This window comes from Echeneis naucrates, chromosome 13 (genome assembly GCF_900963305.1).
Source record: "Echeneis naucrates chromosome 13, fEcheNa1.1, whole genome shotgun sequence".
Classification (NCBI taxonomy): Eukaryota; Metazoa; Chordata; class Actinopteri; order Carangiformes; family Echeneidae; genus Echeneis; species Echeneis naucrates.
Genome location: NC_042523.1, coordinates 23,843,855 through 23,867,218, shown reverse-complemented (window position 1 = coordinate 23,867,218; position 23,364 = coordinate 23,843,855). Strand labels below are relative to the sequence as shown.

Here is a 23,364-nt window from a genome sequence, read left to right as displayed (position 1 = left end):
AGCATAAAAATACTATAATGTAAACAATACAATTTTATAACGTTGTATATGTTTTGTTTTTTGTGTTTTTTTTGTGTCCACGAACGTTTATTAAATTTTGTGTCTTTGACAAAGAATAACAAACGCTAAAGAATAAAAAAAAAGTATAAAAGAATCATTAAAAAATAATAAAGAAGGCAGCTGCAGACTGGAGACTCTTCTTCGCGAACACGGAAGTGGAAAAAGCGGAAGCAGGAAGTTGAAAGCTGGCTGCGGCTCCATGTGACCGGTGTCCCCTCTGCTCAGTGTCCCGGTGCTCGGTTTCCCGGTCGTCAGTGTCCCGGTGCACCGAAGGTCACCTGTCCGGTAACGGCCTGTTTTCCCGCCATGGACAGTTTCGACAGTTTGAGCGTGTCAGAAAAGGCGGAAGCGACCGAGCTGCAGCGGCTGATCGCCGTGGAGCAGCAGAAGGCGCAGTTCCAGGCCCAGGTCGGTGTCTGTCTGTCTGTCTGTCTGTCTGTCTGTCTGTCCGTCCCTCCCTCCCAGGTCGGTGTCTGTCCGTCCGTCCCTCCCTCCCAGGTCGGTGTCTGTCTGTCTGTCTGTCTGTCCGTCCGTCCGTCCGTCCGTCCGTCCCAAGTTGGTGTGTGTGTGTGTGTGTGTGTGTCTGTCTGTCTGTCTGTCTGTCCCAAGTTGGTGTGTGTGTCTGTCTGTCTGTCTGTCTGTCCGTCCCTCCCTCCCAGGTCGGTGTCTGTCCGTCCGTCCGTCCGTCCCAAGTTGGTGTGTGTGTCTGTCTGTCTGTCTGTCTGTCTGTCTGTCTGTCTGTCTGTCTGTCCGTCCGTCCGTCCCAAGTTGGTGTGTGTGTGTGTGTGTGTGTCTGTCTGTCTGTCTGTCTGTCCCAAGTTGGTGTGTGTGTCTGTCTGTCTGTCCGTCCCTCCGTCCCTCCCTCCCAGGTCGGTGTCTGTCTGTCTGTCTGTCTGTCCCAAGTTGGTGTGTGTGTCTGTCTGTCTGTCTGTCCATTGTCAGTGTCTCTGTCCTTCTATGTTAATGTGACAAATGAACGGTGATTAAAGAAAATTAAATATGATGATGAAGAGTAACAATCAGGAAATAGATGGTGTGCATCAAAAAACATTAAAAATGAATATTAAACTTTGTGAGACAGCTCAAACAGCTGAAGGACAAAAACCAGCTGATCTTCTCAAAAGTCCACCATCATCATCATCATCATCATCATCATCATTAATCCCATCTCTGGATCAGCCATCTGTTGTTCAGCCTGTCTGTTGATTTCAGGTGCACAATTTCACCGACATCTGCTGGGACAAGTGTGTGGACAGTCCGGGCTCGAAGCTGGACTACCGGACGGAGACGTGTCTGGTGAGCTGCGTGGAGCGCTTCATCGACACCACCCTGGCCATCACCAACCGCTTCACACAGATGGTGCAGAAAGGAGCCCACTGAGGTGGAAGACAGGTGCTGTGAATTCCTGACATGAAGGACGTTCTAGTTCAAAACCTTTTTTTGCTTTGGACCCGTTCAGGGGAAGTCCTGTGGTGTAACTTTAGTTCCTGACGGATCAGAACAGAAACCGTCATGGAATTAAGAAAATACATAAAGATGAAGCAATAACAGTTTTATTAAATGAACACTATCCAGAATATACAACAATCACAGGTTAACAGTGTTTTCATGTTTTATTCTGTTCTGACGAACTAAATAAAATGGAGGGAACCGTCTGAATGTTTTCTGAATTAATTGGTTATAAGTCGGTAAAATTGTCTGGACCTGATTTACAGACGACTATCAGTCCTGCTTAGCTCAGATACCTTCAACTCCAAACCCAGAACACTGCTGCGGTGAAAATGAAATTTGGAGGAGCAGAAATGGAGGACTTGGAGTGAGCTCATCATCTTTTCTTCTCATTGCTTCTAACAGAAAACAAAAGTGATTTTTTTTTTTTTACACAGATTGATATATCCATCTATTCTCCCCATTTTCTGAAACTTCAAAAACCAAACAACTGGTTAGTTTCTGAGCAAGCATAGCTTGTTAACAGCTACAGTTCTTTATAAGTGTTAGAATGAATTAACTGTGAAGGCTGCAGACTGTCATCGATCCAGATGTTCCCAGATCAATACAAAAATATGGATCATATCAGACACACAGTATGCTGCTAAACGTTTCATCGGGATGGACCTAGACTGTCAGGCTGTTGATGTTTTTAGCTGCTCTGATGGCAGACTTCATGGCCGTTTCGATCCAGCCGTGAGGCGTCGCCGTGTGTTCCCCTGCGAAGTGGACCCGCCCGTCGCTCTGAAACAGCTCGGTGGCGTAGTGTCCCTGCTGGTAGGGTGTGAACAGGGCGAAGGCGCCGAGGCTGTAGGGATCCAGGCCCCACTTCTTCACCAGCCCACCTGTGCACAAATCCCTGATCCCCTCCCCGTGGATCTGGATCAAGTCCTCCAGGACCACCGCCATCAGCTCCTCCTCGCTCATCCCTTGAAAGAGGGTGGAGTCGTCGGAGCAGGTGTAAGATGCCAGCAGGGCCCCTGCCGCCGTCCCGGGGAAGGTGTGGCTGGGGTAGTAGATGAAGCGGGAGGGGCGGTCTGTGATGCTCTTGCCTCCCCTGATGCCCTCCTGCTCCCAAAAGCGCTCCTTGAAGCTGAGCACCACCTTGGTGGAGCTGGCGTAATGAACGGAGCGCAGGGCCTCCATCTTGTTCACAGACAGAGGGGGCTGGAAGTTGATGAAGACGGTGGCCTTGGCCGTGGCGGTCACCAGGGCGTAGTCCGCCGTCAGGTTGGTCAGGGAGCCGGACTTACGCCAGTCCTGGTACGAGATGGTGACGCTGCTGCTTCCTGTTTGGTTGATCAGCTTCACCTTGGAGTTGAGAAGGATGGTGGCGTTCAACAGCTGGTAGAAAGCTAAGGGCAGGTGATCAAAACCGTCCGCCACCTCAAAGTACCTGAAAGAAGAAACACACCAGGTCACGAGGAAGCCATCGAGAACCATCATGCCACTCTTCTATCGTCCAGCTCTGCAGATTTTAACAAACATGGGCTTTTACTGCCTGATCCCAGAGGATTTGGATGACTTCTGCCTCCACAGACGCTCTTACCGGCTGTCAAACCTCCCACAGTCAGATAAAGCAAACATTTCTCACTCAGTGTTGTCGTTGATGTCTGACTGTATGTACAGCATCTCTATCAGGGACGTGTAGAAGAGGCTGTTTTCATTCAGGATGTCCCCGATCATCCTCAGGGCGCCACGGCTCAGGTTTCCTTCCTTCACCAGATATTCCTGTTAGCCATCAAAGGCAAAATGTAAAATGAATGAAGTTTGCCATTTAAACTTTAAACAGTGACTTCACTGACTTCATGCTACATTACCTTCACCGTGTATGAATCGTATTTATCCAGCATGGTTCTGCAGCCGAGGGCCTTCAGGTCGTCTCTTACCTGCGCACAGTTTCCAAAATGACGCCTCAATCTATTTATATTATTGTGGATGGAAATAGTAATGAGTGTAATGTGGACAAACCTTCCACAGGGCCTGACTGAAGAGCTGAGCAGCTGATTTCCCCTTTTCTCTGTCATTCAAGTTATAGTTGAGAACTCCAGGGTTGTTTTCGACGGCGTAGGTTTTTTGCAGCACGTTGTTAACGTAATAGTAGGTGTTGATGTCGTCTTCGATGAAGCGGTTTAGGGAAAGATGCAGTTTGGCGGCAAATGAAAGCAGAATCCTGTGGAATATATTGAGTATGATAAGATTTCAGTACAGCCATTTTCCCATCGACTTCAATACAATCTGGTTCAAGTGGAGTCAGCCCCTGAAGGTCATTAGATAGAAAGCAGATTTAAGGCCCTTCACCACCACCGGCCTTCATAAGAAGTTATGAAAGCTTCAGTATTCCACCGTAAAAACAGCCAGTTACAAAGAAAAGATCTGCTCTACCGAAACACAAGAAGTAAGATTAGCTGCAGATTGTGAAGAAAGTATTTATCATTAAACTGTAAGTAAAAAGAAAAACACAGCTCGGCCCTCACACTCACTTATGAAAGCTGGGGATCCTCATGGCGCCCACTTCTGCGTACCAGCCTTCTTTCCGGTTCCTGAACGTCTCCACACGACCTCCAATGCGGTTGCTCGCCTCTATAATGGTCACCTCGTCGTTCAGGGAGACACATAATCTTGTTAATCACGCGTCCACAAAGATAAACAGGTGAATTCCTACTTCTTTTGGAGATAATGAGAAGATGGAGAAATGATTTCTTTCCTTCTGTGTCTGTCTCACCTGTCTGTTTTTACATCTATCTATCTCTTTATTCATATCTTACCTTGTGACCGGCATCTTCTAGAAACTTAGCAGCTGTCAGTCCAGCGATGCCCCCGCCGATGATGGCCACGTGGCGAGGTGTCTTGGTGGCAGGGAGACCTTTGTCCACGATGTCCAGGAGCTCACTGTAGTCTGTGTCTTGTAGACATTCGTAGAGGGGGTCTCCAATGATCCCGCTCACAGCGACCACCACGACCCCGACCAGAACCAGAGGAACTGAAGGAGGCAGAGCACGAAGCTGAAGAACTTTTCTCATTCTAACTTCAGACTTTCAGCAGTTATATGTCCCTCAGTGATCACTGACAAACTGACACCTTCCACTTCTATTTATCTGCAGCAGAAAAACACCCAAAACACAAAGCAGAACTTGGTGTGTCGAGCTGAGAAGTGTGTGTACTTTACCTGAGTATCATTATGTGTTGGAAATTTACACCCCACTACATTTCAAAGATGGGTATTATTGTTATGTTCAATTTCTGTGAAGTCATCCTCACACTGAGCTTTTAGTCATGGGAATATTTTTTCTGTCTAATGAAGGTCCATCGTTAAAGAGAAGAAAAAAGATCCGTTAATTTCTAATATTTATTTTATCATTTATTCATTTATTTTATCAGGACGTAAACCTCATCAATGCCTCGGAAAATAAATCTTAAAAAAGGCTTATAACCTGCAGACATTTTATTTCACGGTTTAATTTCATTCAGTAGTTTGTTATCCACAGTAGTATTTTAAAACCAACTTTTCTAAATTTTGGAAGCAGTTTTGAAACTACTTTGGTTTGTTTTAGAGTCATATTTGATCAGAACTACTCAACAATTTGTGTAATCAACATCTCTGTAAAAAGTACACTCTATTTTTACACTACTAGCTTTCCCTTCCACAGGACAGATTTTATCAATTTACCATTAAACCACAACAAACTTTCCACTGCCTTAGTCGTGAAATACTCACAGAATTTGCACAGCGCCATTTGAGGGATCATCTTGAGGATGTAACTCCACGGTCTGAGTTTCCTTCTGCTGCTGATATTGACACTATGAGGGGAGAAGGAAACCTACAAGAACGAGTAAATGTGGTAAACGTTACCATGAACAAATAAAACTTTATAATAATATTTCACTCAAATGAACCTGCATTTTTGTAAACTTTCCAAAAAATAAGGAAACCATGGAAAACACACATTACTCTAAGGAAAAGCTAATTAATGCATAAATGAGATGACACTGTGGCTGAATTCCACTCACCTTTATCAAAGGCAGTGTCTCATAATTCATCACAACCTCCTGCATGACTGAGGAGCAATGACAAAGCCTGCTGATACACCTAAACCTTTAACGCTCTCTCTCTCTCTCTCTCTCTCTCTCTCTCTCCCTCATGAAGGGAACCTGGAAAACCTGGAAGCGTGGTATGTGTGAAATTGCACACAACGTAATTTTAATGAGGGACTGTGTGGCTCCTCATGTCTTCTAGAAATATTTTCCCACACTGGCTCGAGAGTCAACCACACTGAACAAATTAGATTAGGGAGGTTATACTAGTCATCTGCATACCTCATTTCCTCCATCTTCATTCATTTCAATATCTGACCTGAAAATGCTCATTCAGCCTAATTCAGACTTAAAGCTGCATTATATACTTCACAAAACACAGTGCACTAAAGTTTCTTTTATTTTTTTAAAGGTCTATACTGCTAATATACACAACAGCCGCACTTACCCATCTCCTTCTGTGTCCAACAGATGAATTAGATGGCCATCTCTTATTGGAAGTAATGGAAACCAAAAGTGGGAGGATAAAAAAAAATAATAAAAAAGGCTAAGTTTCATTTTCCTGACTGCATCAGCAGCTGTACTGTACGCTTTCTGTTTGACTCTGAATACTGACTGGGCACTTATTTTGGTGGAAACTGGAAGTGGTCAAGGAGCGACTGGGGAAAAGAAACTGAACTTATAAGGAAAAGTAAAAGAAACATACCTGTCAATAAAAACTGAAGGAGTTTGACCTGTCTGTGTTCTCACTCCCCTGAGTTGGACTTCAACAGTCTGCTGCTGTCTCAAAGTGGGACAGGTTTACCTGACGTCCCCTCTGCAGCTCAGGTAAGACTCTGCATGACAGGTTACAAAACTATCCAGCAATATGAAAATGGAATTCAGCTGAACATGGTGTTGTTGGAGGGCAAGGTGCAGGTTTTATTCTGCATTTTTGTCTGTGTATGAGAAAACAGAGAGGTCAATGAACTAATGAGGCTTTGGGAGTTAAATCAGCCATGTTAATGTATAATGTGTATAAGCACAACGTCTCAGCTGTCATTTAAAGCTGGCTGGTTTCCTGCCAGCTGTGGAAAACCCCCACAGGCCGGGAAAGAACACAGGAAACACCCCTTCAGGCTTTTCACACTCTCTTATGATGCAAATACAAAAGATTGAATCTAAAAAATTTTCCTTCATCAACGAACACAGACACACATACTTCCTGATGTCTACAACATAAAGAGACACACAAGTTTATAAAAAAACTTGTCATAATGTCCAATTCCAAGTGCTTTTTTATCTCTCCACAATATTTAATGCATTTTGAATTTCTCTTTCATGTATTGTTGGTCATCTTGACTCTCACCTGTAATGTATTAGGGGAGGGCCGGTAACACAGTAACACAACGGGACAAATGTAACATGGCGATTTACTCACAATCGGCTGAATATAGATGTGCCAAATTACGTCACCACGGTCAGCAAGCCACACTCCTCAAACCAGAGAAAAGTCCCCTGAATATGTTACACTTCCACAAAGTTATTCCCAGAAAACTGTTTCTGAGACCGATAATTTTCGATTTGTGCCATGTTTGTAATGATATGATTCATCATATGATTCATCACATCATTACAAGTCATCAAGTCACTGCCCCCCCCACGCAGCAAGAATCCCTTATTTTCCCAACAGAAAATGCCAATTGTTAGGAGGAGAACAACACAGAGGGGTGTTGTTCCAACCCTAACCCTGGTTAATGTGGAAGTCATTGCGAAATGTAATCATATACAAACAAAATGATTCTACAATCATGTTGAATTCGCAAATCAATAGCAACACTGACTGATACCTCTGTAAAGGCTGTTCTGGAGGAGGAGGGTCAGCAGAGGAACCAGAAGAAGGCCGACATCTGAAGGCCAAAAGAAAGGGCTTTACAGTGAACACGCTGAAGATTGTATTTGCATATTTAGTTTTATGTTGTGAAAAAAGAATAAAGGAATAAACATATTATAAGACTCTTTTCTGTTGTAATTTCATTAAAAAGAGAACTAATGAGAATTTTTTTGTATTTTTCACAGCAGCAGCTGCAGACCTGGATTTACTGACAAATGAGATAATTCAAGCTTATACTTTTGACATATTTGGAGGAAAAATAAAATTATGAAAGTGGGTTGTATATTTGTAACTGCTAATTAGTGAGTAAACTGTCCGATGTTTGAAAAACATAAAAGAGTCAGTGTTGTCTATAATTTAAATTAGCTCACATCAGTCTTCACTCTCTGCACATGTATGTTTTTAATTCATATATTAATATTCAGAAAATATGTCCCATGAGTTTTAGGGGCCAGCAAAACATCATGGGAGCTCTCCTGTTTTATATGATTATATCAGAGGTCTCCAAACCCATCCAGGACCAGAGCTGGACACCTCTGGACTGGACCAAACCCTCCAGGACCAAGGCTGGACACCTGGTTTATGTGTATGGTTTCTGGACTGGACCAAACCCATCCAGGACCGGAGCTGGACACCTCTGGACAGGACCAAACCCATCCAGGACCAGAGCTGGACACCTCTGGACTGGACCAAACCCTCCAGGACCGGAGCTGGACACCTCTGGTTTATGTGTATGGTTTCTGGACAGGACCAAATCCATCCAGGACCGGAGCTGGACACCTCTGGTTTATGTGTATGGTTTCTGGACTGGACCAAACCCATCCAGGACCAGAGCTGGACACCTCTGGACTGGACCAAACCCATCCAGAACCGGAGCTGGACACCTCTGGTTTATGTGTATGGTTTCTGGACTGGACCAAACCCATCCAGGACCGGAGCTGGACACCTCTGGTTTATGTGTATGGTTTCTGGACAGGACCAAACCCATCCAGGACCAGAGCTGGACACCTCTGGACTGGACCAAACCCATCCAGAACCGGAGCTGGACACCTCTGGTTTATGTGTATGGTTTCTGGACTGGACCAAACCCATCCAGGACCGGAGCTGGACACCTCTGGTTTATGTGTATGGTTTCTGGACTGGACCAAACCCTCCAGGACCGGAGCTGGACACCTCTGGACAGGACCAAACCCATCCAGGACCGGAGCTGGACACCTGGTTTATGTGTATGGTTTAAAATGGAAAATAGAGCCACGGGGAGACTTCCGCATTCGGACTTACGTCACGATACAGGAAGTAAACAGACCAAGGGAAAGTGGTCATCCAGACGTTTACGACACCTCAAACTGAGACGACAGATTTCTGCAGGTTAAATATTTTCCCTTTTATTGTCCCCACTTGGTGACACTTGTCAACTTTAACAACACGTTAGCTTCATCTGCTAATCGTGTACAACACTAATTAGCTACTGGTGCTTGTTAGCATTTACTGCTAGCCTAACGCTAAACGAACCAACAGCTAAAAAGTTACGATTTAAGATTGGTTCACTTTTTTGACAAACAACGTCAAAGCACTGGAAGATATTTCAGTACTTAAACAGAAACTAAAGGGCCTTGGCTTCAATTCGGGATATGTCTAGCATGGAAGGAAACTATTTTGCCACAAATTTCCGTATTTTAACTCTCCAACTCCGGCTGCGACATCTGGTCTTCCGCTGCTACTGAACCGCGGAGAAGGAGGCGAATAGACATCGTCAGCATAATCAGTATTTAATGTGTTGTTGCTCCATGTCGACTGATATTTATGCCAAACACGAGCTGTTGCACGAAACACAATCATAAACCTATAAAAACGTGTTTGCTTAACGTCGGGGTGTTGTGCACAAAATGAGCCGTGAGTTGTCCAATTTCTCAGCGGAGTTTGGTGCAAACAGCTGGTGGAGGTTATTGAAAAGATAAATACAGACAGATATCAGTGAGACCGAACAGTGGCACGGCTGATAGTCAGTGGAGCAAATACACTGTACAACCACTAATTAATGAATGGTTGATGATCATTATCTGTTGATTGGCTTTAAATTTGTGGATTGGAAAATTGAATCAGCAACGTCAACAGCTGTTTGAACATCTGATATAATCTGTGAGTAGTTTAGCAGCTTTGTTTTACATGTTTACATTTTTATTTTGATTGTTCTGTTTTTTATTCTATATATATGTGGCATTCACTGTTGACAGCAAAAAAGAATTTCATTGTCCAGAGACATATGACAATAAACACCATCTTGAATCTTGACTGCACATATCAGCCATGAGTTAGATTTTCACCTACCAGGTTCAGACTCAGGTCTGGACCGGTCTTATCCTGATTCTCAGATGAAAATGGTTTTTCCTTACAATTTTAAATCTGACCTTTATTCTACTTTGTTGTGTTTAAAGCTGTGATGTAGGTCTGTGTGACCTCCCCATCTGTCCCTGAGGGTGTCGGTCCAGAGTCGCCTCCGGTGCCATGACTGAGGTGTTGGGACAGAGGAGCCTATTGGGCTTCGGGGTGCTGTTAGCATGGCTGGTGTTGTTCCACCTCCTGGTCAACATCTGGATGCTCTGCATGTTCACCAGCCTGCTGGTGGTGCTGGGCGGCTGGCTTGGCTCGCAGGCTGTCCTGGACTCCAACAGTGTGATTCACCTGGAGAGGTTCATCATACTGCAGCAGGTAAGTGTGGCGTTTGCTGTAGTTGGCATATGTTTTTAGTTTATCGTTTTATTTGTTGACAGGTGTGAGGGAAATCTGGGCCAAATGACCTAAATTGATTATTTTGAGTTGTTAAAACTTGTCCTGTCCTGCCAGAGGCTTGGGGTCTTAATGGTTTGACCACCATTCAATATCCTCCTCAGTATACTGTCAGGTCAGTCAGATATCTCATGATCTCAGTGATCTCAGCACAGGAGAGAAGAGTTCAGACCTCCAGGAGACGATTAGCAGAAGACTCAGGTGATTCCTCAACCAACACAGATTTACGTGTGTAAACTGAGCTCAGTTCAACTGTGAGACTCAGGGGAAAGAACCCTGTCCTCACTCAGCTGACCAGTATTGTTACTGTTTGATGTAACTGTACTATGTTTTTTTTAAAGGTTTTTATGTAGTAAAACTTTCAAGCTTGGCCGAGTTGAATCTGTTTAATCTCGTACCAAGAAATTTCCACCACAACATGGTTATGATATAACGCTTTCATTTTGTCATTGCAAAATTTTAGGTTCAACAATCAGTGGAGGATGATCATCTCTTGGACCGGGAGATCCACAACACAGTGAGGAAAATCATAAGGGACTTTGTCACTTCCTGGTATTCCACTGTGTCCTCTGAGAAGGGTTTTGAGACCAAAGTTCAAGAGGCCATGATCTCAATGGCATTGGAACTGAAGCTACGTGCAAAACAGGTTGACAGGAAGGTACGTGGGAGTATGTTTGTATAAATTTAAACCGGGTTACAGTTGATGGTCGGCTGCAGCCTGTTTTTGTAAATGTCACTTAAAAAAAAACACACCTGTGCTTCTAGTTTATATAAATGGTTAAAAAAAATGAAACTGTCATGAAATTAGACCACAGGCCCAAGTTTGACAAGATATTTGCCTTTACATGTTTTATTAAATAATAATATCAATACAGCCATTATGACAAATATCAAACAAACTTTTCCAAATTTACTAAAGAGAAAACTCATACAGAAGAATTCAAACCCTGAATTAAGCACTTCACAGATCTTTGACAGTAACACAACCATTTTTTCATCATGTGTTATTGAGTGTAGTGTATCTGGATGTATTTTCATCCTTGGAGGAGGTGGATTGGCTCAGACGTCCTGTAGAAAAACAAAATTTACATTCAAATGTTGAAAATGGCAAATTCCCTGCAGGAGCTGACCAAGAGGGTCCTGGATCTGTTTGGATGCCACCTGCAGGACTACATCCGAGCCAAGGAGCTGGACACCAAGCAAAAGACGTCAAATGTGATGTCGAAGTGGGGGAGGGACAGCAAACAGTTGTGGGAGGCGTATTCCAGCATTACCACCCCTCATCCCGCTGTGACCAATGACGCGATGGAGCTCAACTACACCCGAGCAGTTGTAGATTTGTTGCTGCATGTTTTGGTGCAGTCGCCGCACTTGGAGACCCGAACAGGACGGTTTGTTGTCGGAGAGCTCATCACCTGCAATGTCATTCTGCCTCTCATTGACAAACTGTCTGACCCTGATTGGTTAAACGTCCTTATGATTGAGATTTTCCGCCAATCCTGCAAACCCCAGGAGCTGACCACAACAGAGCCCCCGACTTCATCCCCACCTGTACCGCTGACACCCCCTGCTGACTCAGAGCTCGCTCCACTACGAGAGGCAACACTAGCACCTCAGAGGTTTCCTGAAGCTCCTCTGGCGAAACCCGAGGTTGAGAGCACCCGTGAGACCGAGACGCCTGAGCTTGCTGCCTATGACATGTTTGACTCAGAGCAGGTGGACTGTCCTCAGAACAATCATGAAGAAGAGGAAACTGCTCGACCTTTTCTGGAGCGTTTCATGAGAGGAGGCAAGCCAAACCCATTTTACCAGGAAAACGACTCTGACCTGGATTCTCCTTTGGCTGACTTCAAACAGAGCTCCACTGATTCCCTGGTCATGATTGGACATGAGGAGGCTCTGTATGGCAGACAAAGGGAATGTCCCACATCTGTGGACAACAGCAACGGTGTACACCTGGAGGATGTCTGTCCCGGTCCAGTGGATGGCTCCTGCACAAACCTCCTTGTAGATTCAGAGCATGCCAATGGCTTCAGCCCCTCATCAGTTAGGTTAGCAGAGGGGACTCCCAGTACCAGGAACCTGCAGGAACTGGAGAGGGAAGGCGGTTCCCCCTCAGTGAACCCAACCAGAGAGCTCCTTCTGGGTGTGGAACAGAGCGGGTTGGGGAGCGAGTTGAGTTTAGCCAGTCCGTTGCATGGTTCGTCCCCCATGCCGTCCTTCAGCTTTGAGCCTCTCAGCAGCCCAGATGGACCAGTCATCATCCAGAACCTGCGAATCACTGGAACCATCACAGCTAAGGAGCACAGAGGCACCGGCTCGCACCCCTACACGCTGTACACCATCAAGGTAAGGAAATTACATCATCTGTCCGTTTCCTTTAGTTCTCCAGGTGTGAAATGTTTGCATTATCATTTATGAAATCCACAAATATCATACATATAAAAAAGAAGGTTACATATTTGATCTTCTCCAGTATTCTGTTCGATGTGCGCTTTGTTGTGACATCACAAAGTTCCAGAAGTCCTGACTGGCTGGTATTAAGGTTCAAATTCTGAATACGAGCTGTGAGAATTTCTCTGTGGACTGAGACCTTTGAAGCTTTCCCCATTAATAAAGAACATAATCAATGTCTCTTTTATAATCAAAGAAGACATAGAGCTTTGTCTTCAGACTTTATGGGACAGTTAACTGTAACTCCAGATGATGTAAATGATCTCAGGGAATCAACATTACAAAGTGAAGCCTCACAGGTGGTTGTGTTGGGTTTCAGTATGAGACGGCGATGGGCAGTGAGAACCTCGGAGGCGTCCTGCAGGGACCCGAGGACGCTGACACTCTCCAAACGAGCTGCGAGAGTCCATCTCGGATTCAGCCGGTGGCCTATCACATGGTCAACAGACGATACAGCGAGTTCCTCAACCTGCAAACACGGCTGGAAGAAAAAACAGAGCTGAAGAAACTTGTCAAAGGTAAAATAGTTGAACTCCCGATCAGCTGATTTTTGACTGTCGTTGTTCGGAGTGCAGAGACCTTTCCAGGGCTTTAAAGTGGGGCAGATGGGGAAATAACAAACATCAAAATCCAGGTTTTAGTATGAACTTATTCTGTCTCAGGTGTGAAAGGTCCAAAGAAAATATTTCCAGACATGCCATTTGGAAACATGGACAGTGACAAGATAGAGGCCCGGAAAGGACTGCTGGAGACCTTTTTAAAGGTCAGTGGATCGATGCTTTATTAAATTAAATTACTATTTGTGTGTACTTGTAAATGATACAAAACTTTAATGCTGCTTTCTTTCCTCTCACTCAGCACCTTTGTGCCATCTCTGAATTAGCCAACAGTGAGGAGATGCAGGAGTTTCTGGCTCTTAACACAGACGCCAGGATCGCCTTCGTCAAGAAACCTTTCATTGTGTCTCGCATTGATAAGGTTTGACTTTAAATATTTCCACATGCTCTCTTGTTGGGTTGCTCTCGTGAAGCACCATCACATCATCTGTGTTTTGGGGCGTAGAACCTGATGAATGCCATCGTGGACACGCTGAAAACAGCCTTTCCTCGCTCAGAACCTCAAAGCCCCACGGAGGATAATGAGGCCGAGATGGATGGAGGAAAAATGAGCGGGGACAAGAAGAGCAAGTAGGAATCCACCCGTCCAGACCGACCCTCATCCACACCTGCCACCTCTGTCGCAGGGGCATTTACATTGATGTTTTTGTCTTTCTTAATTTGTCTCAATTACATCATTCTTTGATAAACAATACTACAGCAACAATACTGTATACAACTAAATATGAACTAATATTAACTATTAAAAAACATTAAAGCTTTAATGAAAAACTAATTAAAAACAAGCAAATGCACAAGTTTAGAAAAAATTCTCGTGGGTGTGTTTTTTCAGTGAGTTTTCATGTGTGTTTGTACATTTTCAGGTCTCGTCTGAAGTTGTCCAGTAAAAACATTCCCTCTCTGAATGGCTCAGACATAAGACCAGCGGTTTTGTTCAGCTGTGAGCAAACCAGCACAGTAAGTAACTTAAATACTGCTGATTTATCTTAGCATCTTAAATTTATTCACATTGATAAACTGGGGATGGCAATCTTTGCCCTTCATTGCTTTTTCTTTATCTTTATGTGGTTTTAATTACAGTACTTTTTATTCCTAGTTTGATTCACCTAAATAAATATCCAAAGTTTTAGCATCTTTGTGTGTTTAGTCTTTATCATTCTTTATCGCCTTTGCTGCAGTTTCCAGTCTTCAGTGTTTCTTAAGTGCAAATGCAAACAATGAAATTCAGAGTTATCTCAGTTTCCTGTTGTGGTTTGTGATTTTTATAGTAGTTTGTATTACTTTGGCTCTGTCTGAATGCTTTTTTATGGCTTTTATTCTGTGCCTTTGAGTTATGTTGTAAGTATGAACTGTCCCCCTCTGTCCTCTTAAAGGTGTTGGGCAGGAGGTCTCTGGAAGACCTGCAGGCCTTTATCACTGAACAGGAAAACCTGGCCCTCAGAGCTGAGCCGGAGGGGGAGGACAGTCTGGCAGTTGTAGAGCACAGAGGTGAACTGGATGACGGCTTGAGGGAGAAGCAGATTGAGGACCTTGGTATGTGCAAAACAAGGAGGAGGTATCACAGCTGGTTAATGTCTTGAAGCTGATTTAAGCGCCTCCTAAAGGGTTCTAATGACTAATGACTAATTTTTCTCCGTTATTTTGTAGAGGTAGACAATCACCATTCTTGCCCTTTTACCCAGCCCCAAAGTTCCTTATCTATGCTGTCATCATGTCTGCTCGTCGTGTTTACCCCAGCCTTCTGCATCCCATTTCCGTTTTGTCTGACTAACCACTCATGTCTTCCCCCTTTTCTGTCTGCTTCCTTCAACCACTTTCTCATTCCACCATAATTATTGCTGCATCCTGTGATTGAGACCAGATTGTTCCATGTTTTAGTCATGCATCAGATTCATCGCATCAGGGTCCTATTTTGGCAGCCACTGAAAACTGATAACCTCAGTGCTGGGAGCAGGAGAGACAGCGACATCATGTGGAGGACTGAAAGTTTGACTCACTTCATGTCACCGAGTCCTGGCATTAAGAGGCTACAGCAGTAAATGTTAAATGTGACAATTTCTCTTTCCTTTGAGAGGCCCCAATCTGCCTTTGCTAATTCTTCATTCTCTTAAAAGCTTTGTCTTTTTTTTTTTCATGGCGCAGCTTCTGAAAGTCTTGACTCTGAGCCGTCCACCATTTTTCTCCATCAAAGCAAACTGACGTAGTCAAAATTGATGGTCTGTTTTCATTTTCTCGACACAGGAATAAGACGTTCTCTCTTTAATTCAGTCCAAATTGCGTCTTTCCCTGTTTAGGCATCTGGTTATTGTCTTTTTGAAGAACTGCCTCTCTTTGTTGTTTTTGGGTTCCAGACAGTCAGGGTGACTTCTCAAAAGTCAGTCTAAAGAGAGGGCTGATCACGAAATCTTTTTTTTTTTTTTTTTTGGTAAATTCTGAAAGCTCCTTTGGTTTTCTATTTTAGGCCATATGATCAAAGAGGAAGCTGTAGTGGAAAGCTCAGTAAATACACAGAGGTTCCTGGAAATTTTGTTCTGAAAAGGAAATCTTGTTTCTGGAAAATGAGTTGACTTCAGTTTAGTAAATTCATTCAACATTTCACAAATTATTATTTCTAATGGTTATATCAGTAAGTATATACATTAATGCACGTTTTATTTAGGAAGTCACATTGAGATCATTTACAAGTGAAACAAAAAGAAACATTAATAACAGGGATGTGAAATTTACAGTATTTTAATATTTAAGAATTATTGTTGTAACGAAACAGGTGACCCAGGTTTGAGTGTGAGTCTGAGTGGTTGTTGGTCTCTGTCTGTCTCTGTGATGGGTGAGCCGGGGTTGGCTCCAGAACCCTCTGCGATGCGGGAACAAATAAGCGTTTGAAGATGAATGAAAGAATGAATGAATGTTGTGAGGAAATACAGGAGAAAGAAAATCCCACCCAGCTGCTTCATCAACATCTGGGTCCAACCACATGAGGGCAGTGTTAACAAATGTATGAAGATGTGAGGAAAGGAGTGTTTTTGAAACAGATGAAAGTGTTTAGTTCCACATATTCGTCACCTTCCTGAGCTTTCTGTGTGATTTTCTGCAAAACCATAAAACACCTGAGAGTTTATCTTGAATGTGGAATCTATGCAATTATCTGTCTTTGCCTGTAATTATTCTGCAGCGTGTTGCAGTGAGCCGTGTTCAGGCCCCGCGTCGGAGACGGCGCTGGCTGAGGTGGCTCTGAACATCATCTGCCTGCTGTTGAAGGAGCAGTGGAGCTGGCTGTGCACTGAGAACGTTCAGAAGACCATCAGGCTGCTGTTTGGGACCCTCATCAACAGGTGATGTGCTTTTATTTCACAGCAGAGGGAAGTGTAGCAGGAAACGACACAGTCTTATTTCTTTGGGAAGCAGACCCAAAGTCCACCAGGATCGGTTTCAACATTCAGGCCACCTCCGTAATGCTGCATAGGTTACACTTTTGCCAGCAAAACAACCCTGACTCTGGAGATCAGGACTCCTCTAGACCTCAAACCGAGCTTTGGTATCTGGACCGAAGCAGCAGATCCTTCTGGTTGTGAGGTGGAGCCTCCATGGATCTGGACTTGTTGATGCCCTGAACTGGTTTTTGTTAATCAAAGCTGATCAGCTGTTGCAGTGAGGCAGGGCCAGGGAGTGTTATCTGTCTGACATCAGGGAATATTGTTTCCATGACGACCTGGACTTGGTCTGATCCAGGTTTAGGTCAAGGTAACATCTGCATGAATGAAGGACCCAAAGTTTCCCAGCAGGACATTGTCTAAATCACCACACTTTCTCCATCAGCTCCTCCCATGATGCACCTGGAGTTCTTAATCTGCTCCATAAGACCAGACCAACTTCACTCAGTGCTCCGCGGTCGAGTTCTGATGCTCTCGTGTCCACCGTGGGAGGTTTTTATGGCGGACTGGGATCAGCATGGTCACCCTGACCGGTCTGTGATGCTCTGTGAGTTCTCACAGATTTTGTACAAAAACCAGCAGTAGCTCTTCGGCTGGATCAGACCACACGGTCCAGACTTCACTACCGACTGTACCCATGATCCCCGTCTTTTGTTTCTTTGGTGGTTGTCAGCGAAAAACTAAAGCCCAGCTGTAGATGGTTTCCTGCCGGTCGTGAGTCAATTTGTTGATGCCGTTTCAACGACTGAGAAAAGAGAATTATCATTTCATCAGTGCTGCTGTTAGCTGTAAGGTATGTCTGGACAGGAGCTGGTTGGTGTATGTACTGTCAGTAGACTGTGAAAGGGAGTCCAGGTGCGGCTGTTAAACAGCGAGTACTCACAGAGTCCTGATAGTTTATGTCTGTGATTCAGCAGCACGTCATTTTTATCAGCGCTGCAGCCGTTACTGGTCTGATGTCAGGGCTGTTTTTTGCTTTTAGTGTTTTAGGTCGTTATTAGTTGTTATAACAGACACAGGTTCGCCTGTGCTTGTAAAGTTTTATTTTTTTCCCTTAAAGTTATTTTTCTCAATTGAAATTGTGTGCACCAAAGTGACTTCCCACTGGTCGTGCTGATAGAGGCAGGCAGAATTACGTTTTCTGGTTTAATATCTTCTTGGAATGATCTTACTGTAATTCATCCAGCCATTTTCAGACACTCCTCTGGATCCAGGTTGCAGTTAAAACAAAGTAACTCAGCTTGCAGGACGTTCTGGATGATCCGCTGGTTTTCCTAGGACACAGGTTTAATTCCGCTTGGTCCGTTCTGGGATTTAAACCCAGTTTGACGTCTTCTGAACAATAATGACACCTTTACTGATGTAGGGGAAGAGAGTCATCTGTAATTGTTTTTCAAAGTCAAGCTTATCGACCACAGTTGAGGCTTCAGCCTGTTCAGAGACGCTCATTCAGAGTTCATTCACACAATATTTGATAACCCAAGAGGACCTTTAACTGGCATGGTATTTTTGGAGATTCTCACTGTGACTGTTACCACTCAGTCTCCAGGAAATCTTTTGTCTCTACCCTTGTTATATTTTTGGTGGAGCTGCTGATGAACAACCTGATGATAACGCTGCAGTTACAGTCCTATTAATCCCCCTTTGACTCTGATCTGTCTCTTCAAAGAGCTTCTCTGCCACGAAGAAGTGATGGAAACTTGTGTCTAGTTGGAGGGTGAAGTGTGGGGGGGCAGCTGAGCCTTTGGACTCTGCCAGGTCAGGACACGAAGACACGTGTTTCTGAGTGGAGATTCCACACAGAGGTCTGTTTATGAGCCGAAGTGAGGACTGGCTTGTGTGCAGTCGTTTGTCAAGGGAGTTGATATTTCAGACCGAGTCCGTCTTATAAAAATCAGGAACATTACTCGCCATGTGGTGTGCTTACAAACCACTTAGCAAGAACATAAACAGTAAAGAAATATGCTCTTTATGTGATTAGATAAGCTGCAGATCACTTTGGTTTTTTTGTGTTTTTTTTGCATTGTATGAAATCTTTTCAGCACTGCATGAGTCTCCGTGCACACATGCATGTCTGCTCTGCAAGAATGCCTGACACCAACTCTTCCAGCATCTGTCGCAGTCGGGTATCGCTCCTGCTGCCAGTAAACTGAACATGCAGACAATGTTCTCAGGTTCTAGTGTTTGTGCCGTTAACGCAGTGACCTCACGTTCCCTGGGGTGTCGGCGTCAGAATATCATTGCTCCGTGTTGATACCAAGTCCTCTATTTTAAGAAGTTCTACCAGCCAAGTATGAAAGGCCTTGTACTTTTGTTTAGCCTTATCTATATGTGGCAGGAGTCTGTCAGCACAGCAATGACAGCTCTCTGGGTGGCAGGTATCTCTGCGCAGAGGAGACAAGATGCTGTGATTTGCTGTCGAGAAGAAGCACCACATGTTGTGTTGCTAGGATGGTTCCGGTCATTTTTAGTTTTTCAGCAGATAAACAAATACTGAACAAAAACCAAGCAAAATGACCAGTAAAAGAAATCCAGGCCTGGACCAAAGTGAAAAAGTAAGGCAGTAATAACTTACATAAAAATTTAAATTACATAAAATCCTTATATAAAAGCTGCTCTGCTAAAAGGAAAAAGTGATTAAACTGTGATGACAAGGATGATTCAAATTGTTAGCATATGTCAGGGTGTTTTAAAGCGTCCAGGCCACAACCTTTGGGCTTCAGCCAGTAATTACTGATGGTTACCAGAACCAGGCCTGAGTGTATCTGGATGCACTTCATCTCATTAAAAAATACAAAAGACAAAAGATTTTAGTGTCCATTCTTAGCCAAGCCTCAGATCAAGCTGGTTTTGGTTCTATGGGTGTCAGTGATGGTTGAGTCTGTTGGTTCAGTCTGAGACTTCGATGGGGTTCTATGAAAAACCTGCCAGAGGACAACTCCCTGCTGTCTTTTAACCGACTGTATCTTTAATCCATCAGCAGTAAATTTGTTCTGTAACGCTGCCCTTTGATGGTCATTGGATGGATTGCAGGCTCTTCAGCGTTGGCCTCATTGGCCTCTACAGTATGTCCACTTATATATTCAGTCTGTGCTGAAGACGGCATGCGGGACAGTGAATTCTGGATAAATGGCTGACCAAGAATTCCCATCCAACCACCAGCTCCATCTTCCCCTGCCAGAAAATGTTTGTCTTTTGGAAGAATTCAACAGTTAAACTTTGCTCTAACAATAGAAATGACATTTTGATTTGTAGGAAGAAGGAAGAATTCCATCGCCATAAATCATTACTTTTTCTTGTTTTGTGTTGCCGTGCTGCTGGTCAGTGTGTTTCTTTGGCCATTATTTTCTATGAAGTGGTCTAATGTGTCTTTGTGAAACAGACCACAACCAACCAAAGGTTCAGCCCAAAGCTGTCCTGATATGAACAGTTTGAGATGCTGTGATTAAAAAAAGAAATGGTTTTGGTTCCACCTCATTGTTTTACAGCACAGAGGAGAAACCACGATGGTCTTAACACAAAGCAAATGAGGTGCATTCGAGTAGGGAAGAAACTGGACCCCTTTCTTCAGTTTCTCTCATAAATAAATCCATTTCTGCAGAAAAATCTCAGGGGCAACATTTTTCACTGGGACTGACAAGATATGTGCAGCAAGGAGGAGGTTTTTATATAAGCTGACAGCTGTTGGTGGGAGACAAATAGGAGCTGAAGGCTGCAGAAACCTTATCCATGCCAGTCTACAGCTGTAGCACATGCATACATGTCAGAATTTGATTTGGAATTGCGAGTGGATAGAGAAAGTGTGTGTTTCTGTCTGAGAGATGAAACCAGGACCCGACTGCGGGTCTCCAGATCTGTGTCTGTGTGTGTGTGTGTGTGTGTGTGTGTGTGTGTGTGCGCGTGTGACAGATCTGGCTGGAAGCGCCGGCTCTCTGCTCCTATAAATGGGGTCCAAGGCAAGGCTCTGGTTTGGGAGATGTCTGATTTTTATGGACTGGAAAGTGGGACAGTTTAAGATGAATATAGTCTCTTTCTCTTAGACAGCAGTCTGGATGGAAAATCCAGCTGGAGCCAGATCGTTGTCAGAGTCTCGATGCATCGTAGATGTAGTCGAGTGCAGTCACTTCATGTCAACATCAGGGATACTCAACGTCCTGTCCGTAAACATGATGCACCTCCTTTTTCCAAATAAAAAAAAGGGTTGAAACTCCAACAACTATCGATTCCACCAACCAAAAAAACTTAAGTCAAAGATAAGGTGAGTCAGCGCTGATGGATTTGAGGTGATTTAGCACCAGAACAAAATAAAATGCACTTTAAGACTCCGACAGTCTCTTACATGCTCTTGGACGTTGGCTGAATCGTGTATTGTTGAAGCTGTGCTGGTGATGTGATGAGACAGTATAATGCTTGTAATGAGTCACTGTGCCATTTGGTCCGTGGTCAGTCCAGAGCACACACCATATCTGGTGATACTCTTGTTGGTCTTTCTAATGCCGGGGTTTCAGGCCCTGGCCCTGGAGCTCTGTTGGCACAGACAAACTGTCAACCCTCCATGACATCACCCATCGGTTTGAGAGCTGCTGTTTTGAGCATCTGCTGTATGTATATGCCAGTCGCCCTTGAAAGAAATGTTTTTCACAGTCTTTCGATCACAAGGTAGCCAAGATTTAAAAAAATAACTCTGTGCTGAAGAACAACTAGAGACTGAACCCGGAAACTCATTAGGAAAACAATAACTGAGCCAATAAGTTGAAGTCAGGTGGCCATTTTCATATAGATTTCAATACAATCAGACTTCTTTTGACAACAAGTGGTACCGCCACCTAATGGTCATTAGAAATAATGCAGGTCTGAGGTAGGTTCTGGTCCCAGGCTCGTTCAGATAAAGAATTCAAAGCTGGGATAATTACTGCAGTCCCAGATCAGCTGACAGCGCCGTGCTGGAGGCTAACATTAGCAACCACGCTACTGTTGACAGCCAAACCGATTTCTACTTTTGTTTTCTTTTTTTTTTTTTCACTGCTTATAGCAGATCTGTGTTTAGACCCGCAATTCGAGGAAGAGAGTCTGTTCAGTGTCTCCTGATGTGTGTGATACAACCCTGGTGAGCCGAGCCAGGCCGCCCTGGTTCACAACAAGGTTTATTTCACCAAACCGTCTGTGGCACCTCTGCGCTGCCATTCTTTAGTCGCACCTGTCATACGATGACATCATCCTTTATTTTTACCCGCTTAAAATGGCAAATTAACACTTCCATAAACATTTCACTTCACAGCTCGACGATGGAGGCGAGGATGAAGGGGAGCTCGGAGGCTTAAGGCTTGTCAACAGTTGTCCCAGAGCGCTCTCTCTCTCGCTGTCTGTCTTTCTCTTTCACTCTCTTCGTCTCTGCTTCGGCTACACTCTTAATAAACGCCCAGGCATCTCCGTCTGACATCCAGTGGCCGGTTTGGGTTTCACTGGTGGTGAACAACAAGTTGTTTGGCTTAGGGAAATGTGGTTTCTGTCTCGCTGCCGCGCTGTTTAGACTGTGACCGCATTGTGGTATTTGGAAACAACCTTGAAGTTGTGGTCAGAACTCCAGCATTAACAAAATATACTGACTTTTCTAAGTAGTATATTTTATACTCACCTTGAGTCCATTCAAAAGCTGTTTCGTAATTTGTTTTTCAGTTTTCGGCTTGCTTTTAAATTGTGTCTTCTTCTGTCTGGAGTATGGGCAGGTGGCACTGTGGCGCGCTGCATCCAAGAACAACTGTCCGAAATGGTAATCTTTTCATTACAGTCACTCTTAATTGAGTCGTTTTGACAACCTGCAAACCGCGTTTTTACACAATTTGATGAAAAGATGAAACAACATCAGCTCGATGGTATTTGAGGTCGTACTCTGTGGTTTCTTGTCTGGAGCGTCATTTTAGGCATCATTACCTTAACAAGAACTTGGCGTGCTTACTTCAGTAGAAAATAAGTCATCACACAGAAAAGAGTGGTTCAAGAGTTTTCTTTTTCGGTATTATCAGACACGTCTCCATCTCTCAGTCTTCATCAACGGATCTTGCACTATTGTCGTTGAAAGACCTCCTTCCGCTGACCGGGTCCATCAGATTCCACTTTGGTGGTTGATTGTAAAGCAAAGCAATCTAAATGTCTTTTATCTGAAATTTTGTAGACGCTATTAATGATGGTTTTCAGATGCTAAAAACCATCTCAGGCCCCCCTCTGGACCAGGGCGGTAACTGCTTTGTTGTGACATCACAAACCTTTCCATCCTTTGATAGTTTCACTGTATTGATCCGAGATCTATCTTTAGACCGTATGGACCTTTAACTGCTCCTCACATCTTGCTGCTGCCCTAACCCTAACCCAGACGACAGTGCAGCTTAAAGCCAAATTGTTTTATGATTGGTACATAAAAGGAAAACATTGTTTTGCTGCCAATTAATCCAGTTTCAAGATTGTTATTGAATTAAATGCCTGCTTTTTCTCTGTTGTGAAAACCTTGCCATTGCAAAAGGCCACTACAGCTTCCAGCAAGCATGTTAAAAGGGAAATTTATTGTTGTTTCACTTCCATAGACTGTTATTCATCTCAAGCCCAGAGCACTGATGGCACCGTT

General features: G+C 44.0%; 3 protein-coding genes across 6 annotated transcripts in view; 2 read left to right on the top strand and 1 right to left on the bottom strand.

Annotated features, from left to right (window-relative positions):
- Window positions 1-239: 239 nt before the first annotated feature.
- Window positions 240-1,715, top strand: timm8b (translocase of inner mitochondrial membrane 8 homolog B (yeast)). Its single transcript, XM_029517329.1, has 2 exons — window positions 240-468; window positions 1,273-1,715. The coding sequence occupies exons 1-2, from the start codon at window positions 367-369 to the stop codon at window positions 1,438-1,440; spliced, it is 270 nt and encodes an 89-aa protein (XP_029373189.1). The 5' UTR covers window positions 240-366; the 3' UTR covers window positions 1,441-1,715.
- Window positions 1,598-6,085, bottom strand: il4i1 (interleukin 4 induced 1). Of its 2 annotated transcripts, none has more exons than XM_029517328.1 (8): window positions 6,032-6,085; window positions 5,267-5,369; window positions 4,317-4,531; window positions 4,032-4,144; window positions 3,520-3,721; window positions 3,369-3,437; window positions 3,143-3,279; window positions 1,598-2,944 (listed from the first exon to the last, which is right to left on the bottom strand). In XM_029517328.1, exons 2-8 carry the CDS (start codon window positions 5,295-5,297, stop codon window positions 2,176-2,178), a joined length of 1,536 nt encoding a protein of 511 aa, XP_029373188.1. In that variant the 5' UTR covers window positions 5,298-5,369; window positions 6,032-6,085; the 3' UTR covers window positions 1,598-2,175. The 2 variants fall into 2 exon arrangements, with proteins under 2 accessions (XP_029373188.1, XP_029373187.1); XM_029517327.1 differs by lacking the exon at window positions 6,032-6,085 and adding an exon at window positions 5,560-5,721.
- A 2,670-nt stretch (window positions 6,086-8,755) lies between these two features.
- Window positions 8,756-23,364, top strand: part of snx19b (sorting nexin 19b) — a 28,202-nt gene continuing 13,593 nt past the window's right edge. The window contains exons 1-11 of one of the 3 annotated variants that reach the window (XM_029518227.1): window positions 8,756-8,824; window positions 9,892-10,165; window positions 10,707-10,901; window positions 11,366-12,592; window positions 13,017-13,215; window positions 13,360-13,460; window positions 13,556-13,675; window positions 13,760-13,884; window positions 14,178-14,271; window positions 14,688-14,847; window positions 16,487-16,646. In XM_029518227.1, coding sequence (XP_029374087.1) covers window positions 9,962-10,165; window positions 10,707-10,901; window positions 11,366-12,592; window positions 13,017-13,215; window positions 13,360-13,460; window positions 13,556-13,675; window positions 13,760-13,884; window positions 14,178-14,271; window positions 14,688-14,847; window positions 16,487-16,646 — 2,585 coding nt within the window. In that variant the 5' untranslated portion in view covers window positions 8,756-8,824; window positions 9,892-9,961. Of the gene's footprint in view, window positions 8,825-9,498; window positions 9,596-9,891; window positions 10,166-10,706; window positions 10,902-11,365; window positions 12,593-13,016; window positions 13,216-13,359; window positions 13,461-13,555; window positions 13,676-13,759; window positions 13,885-14,177; window positions 14,272-14,687; window positions 14,848-16,486; window positions 16,647-23,364 lie in introns of those variants that run through there. The other 2 variants (XM_029518228.1, XR_003841447.1) reach the window with 2 other exon arrangements.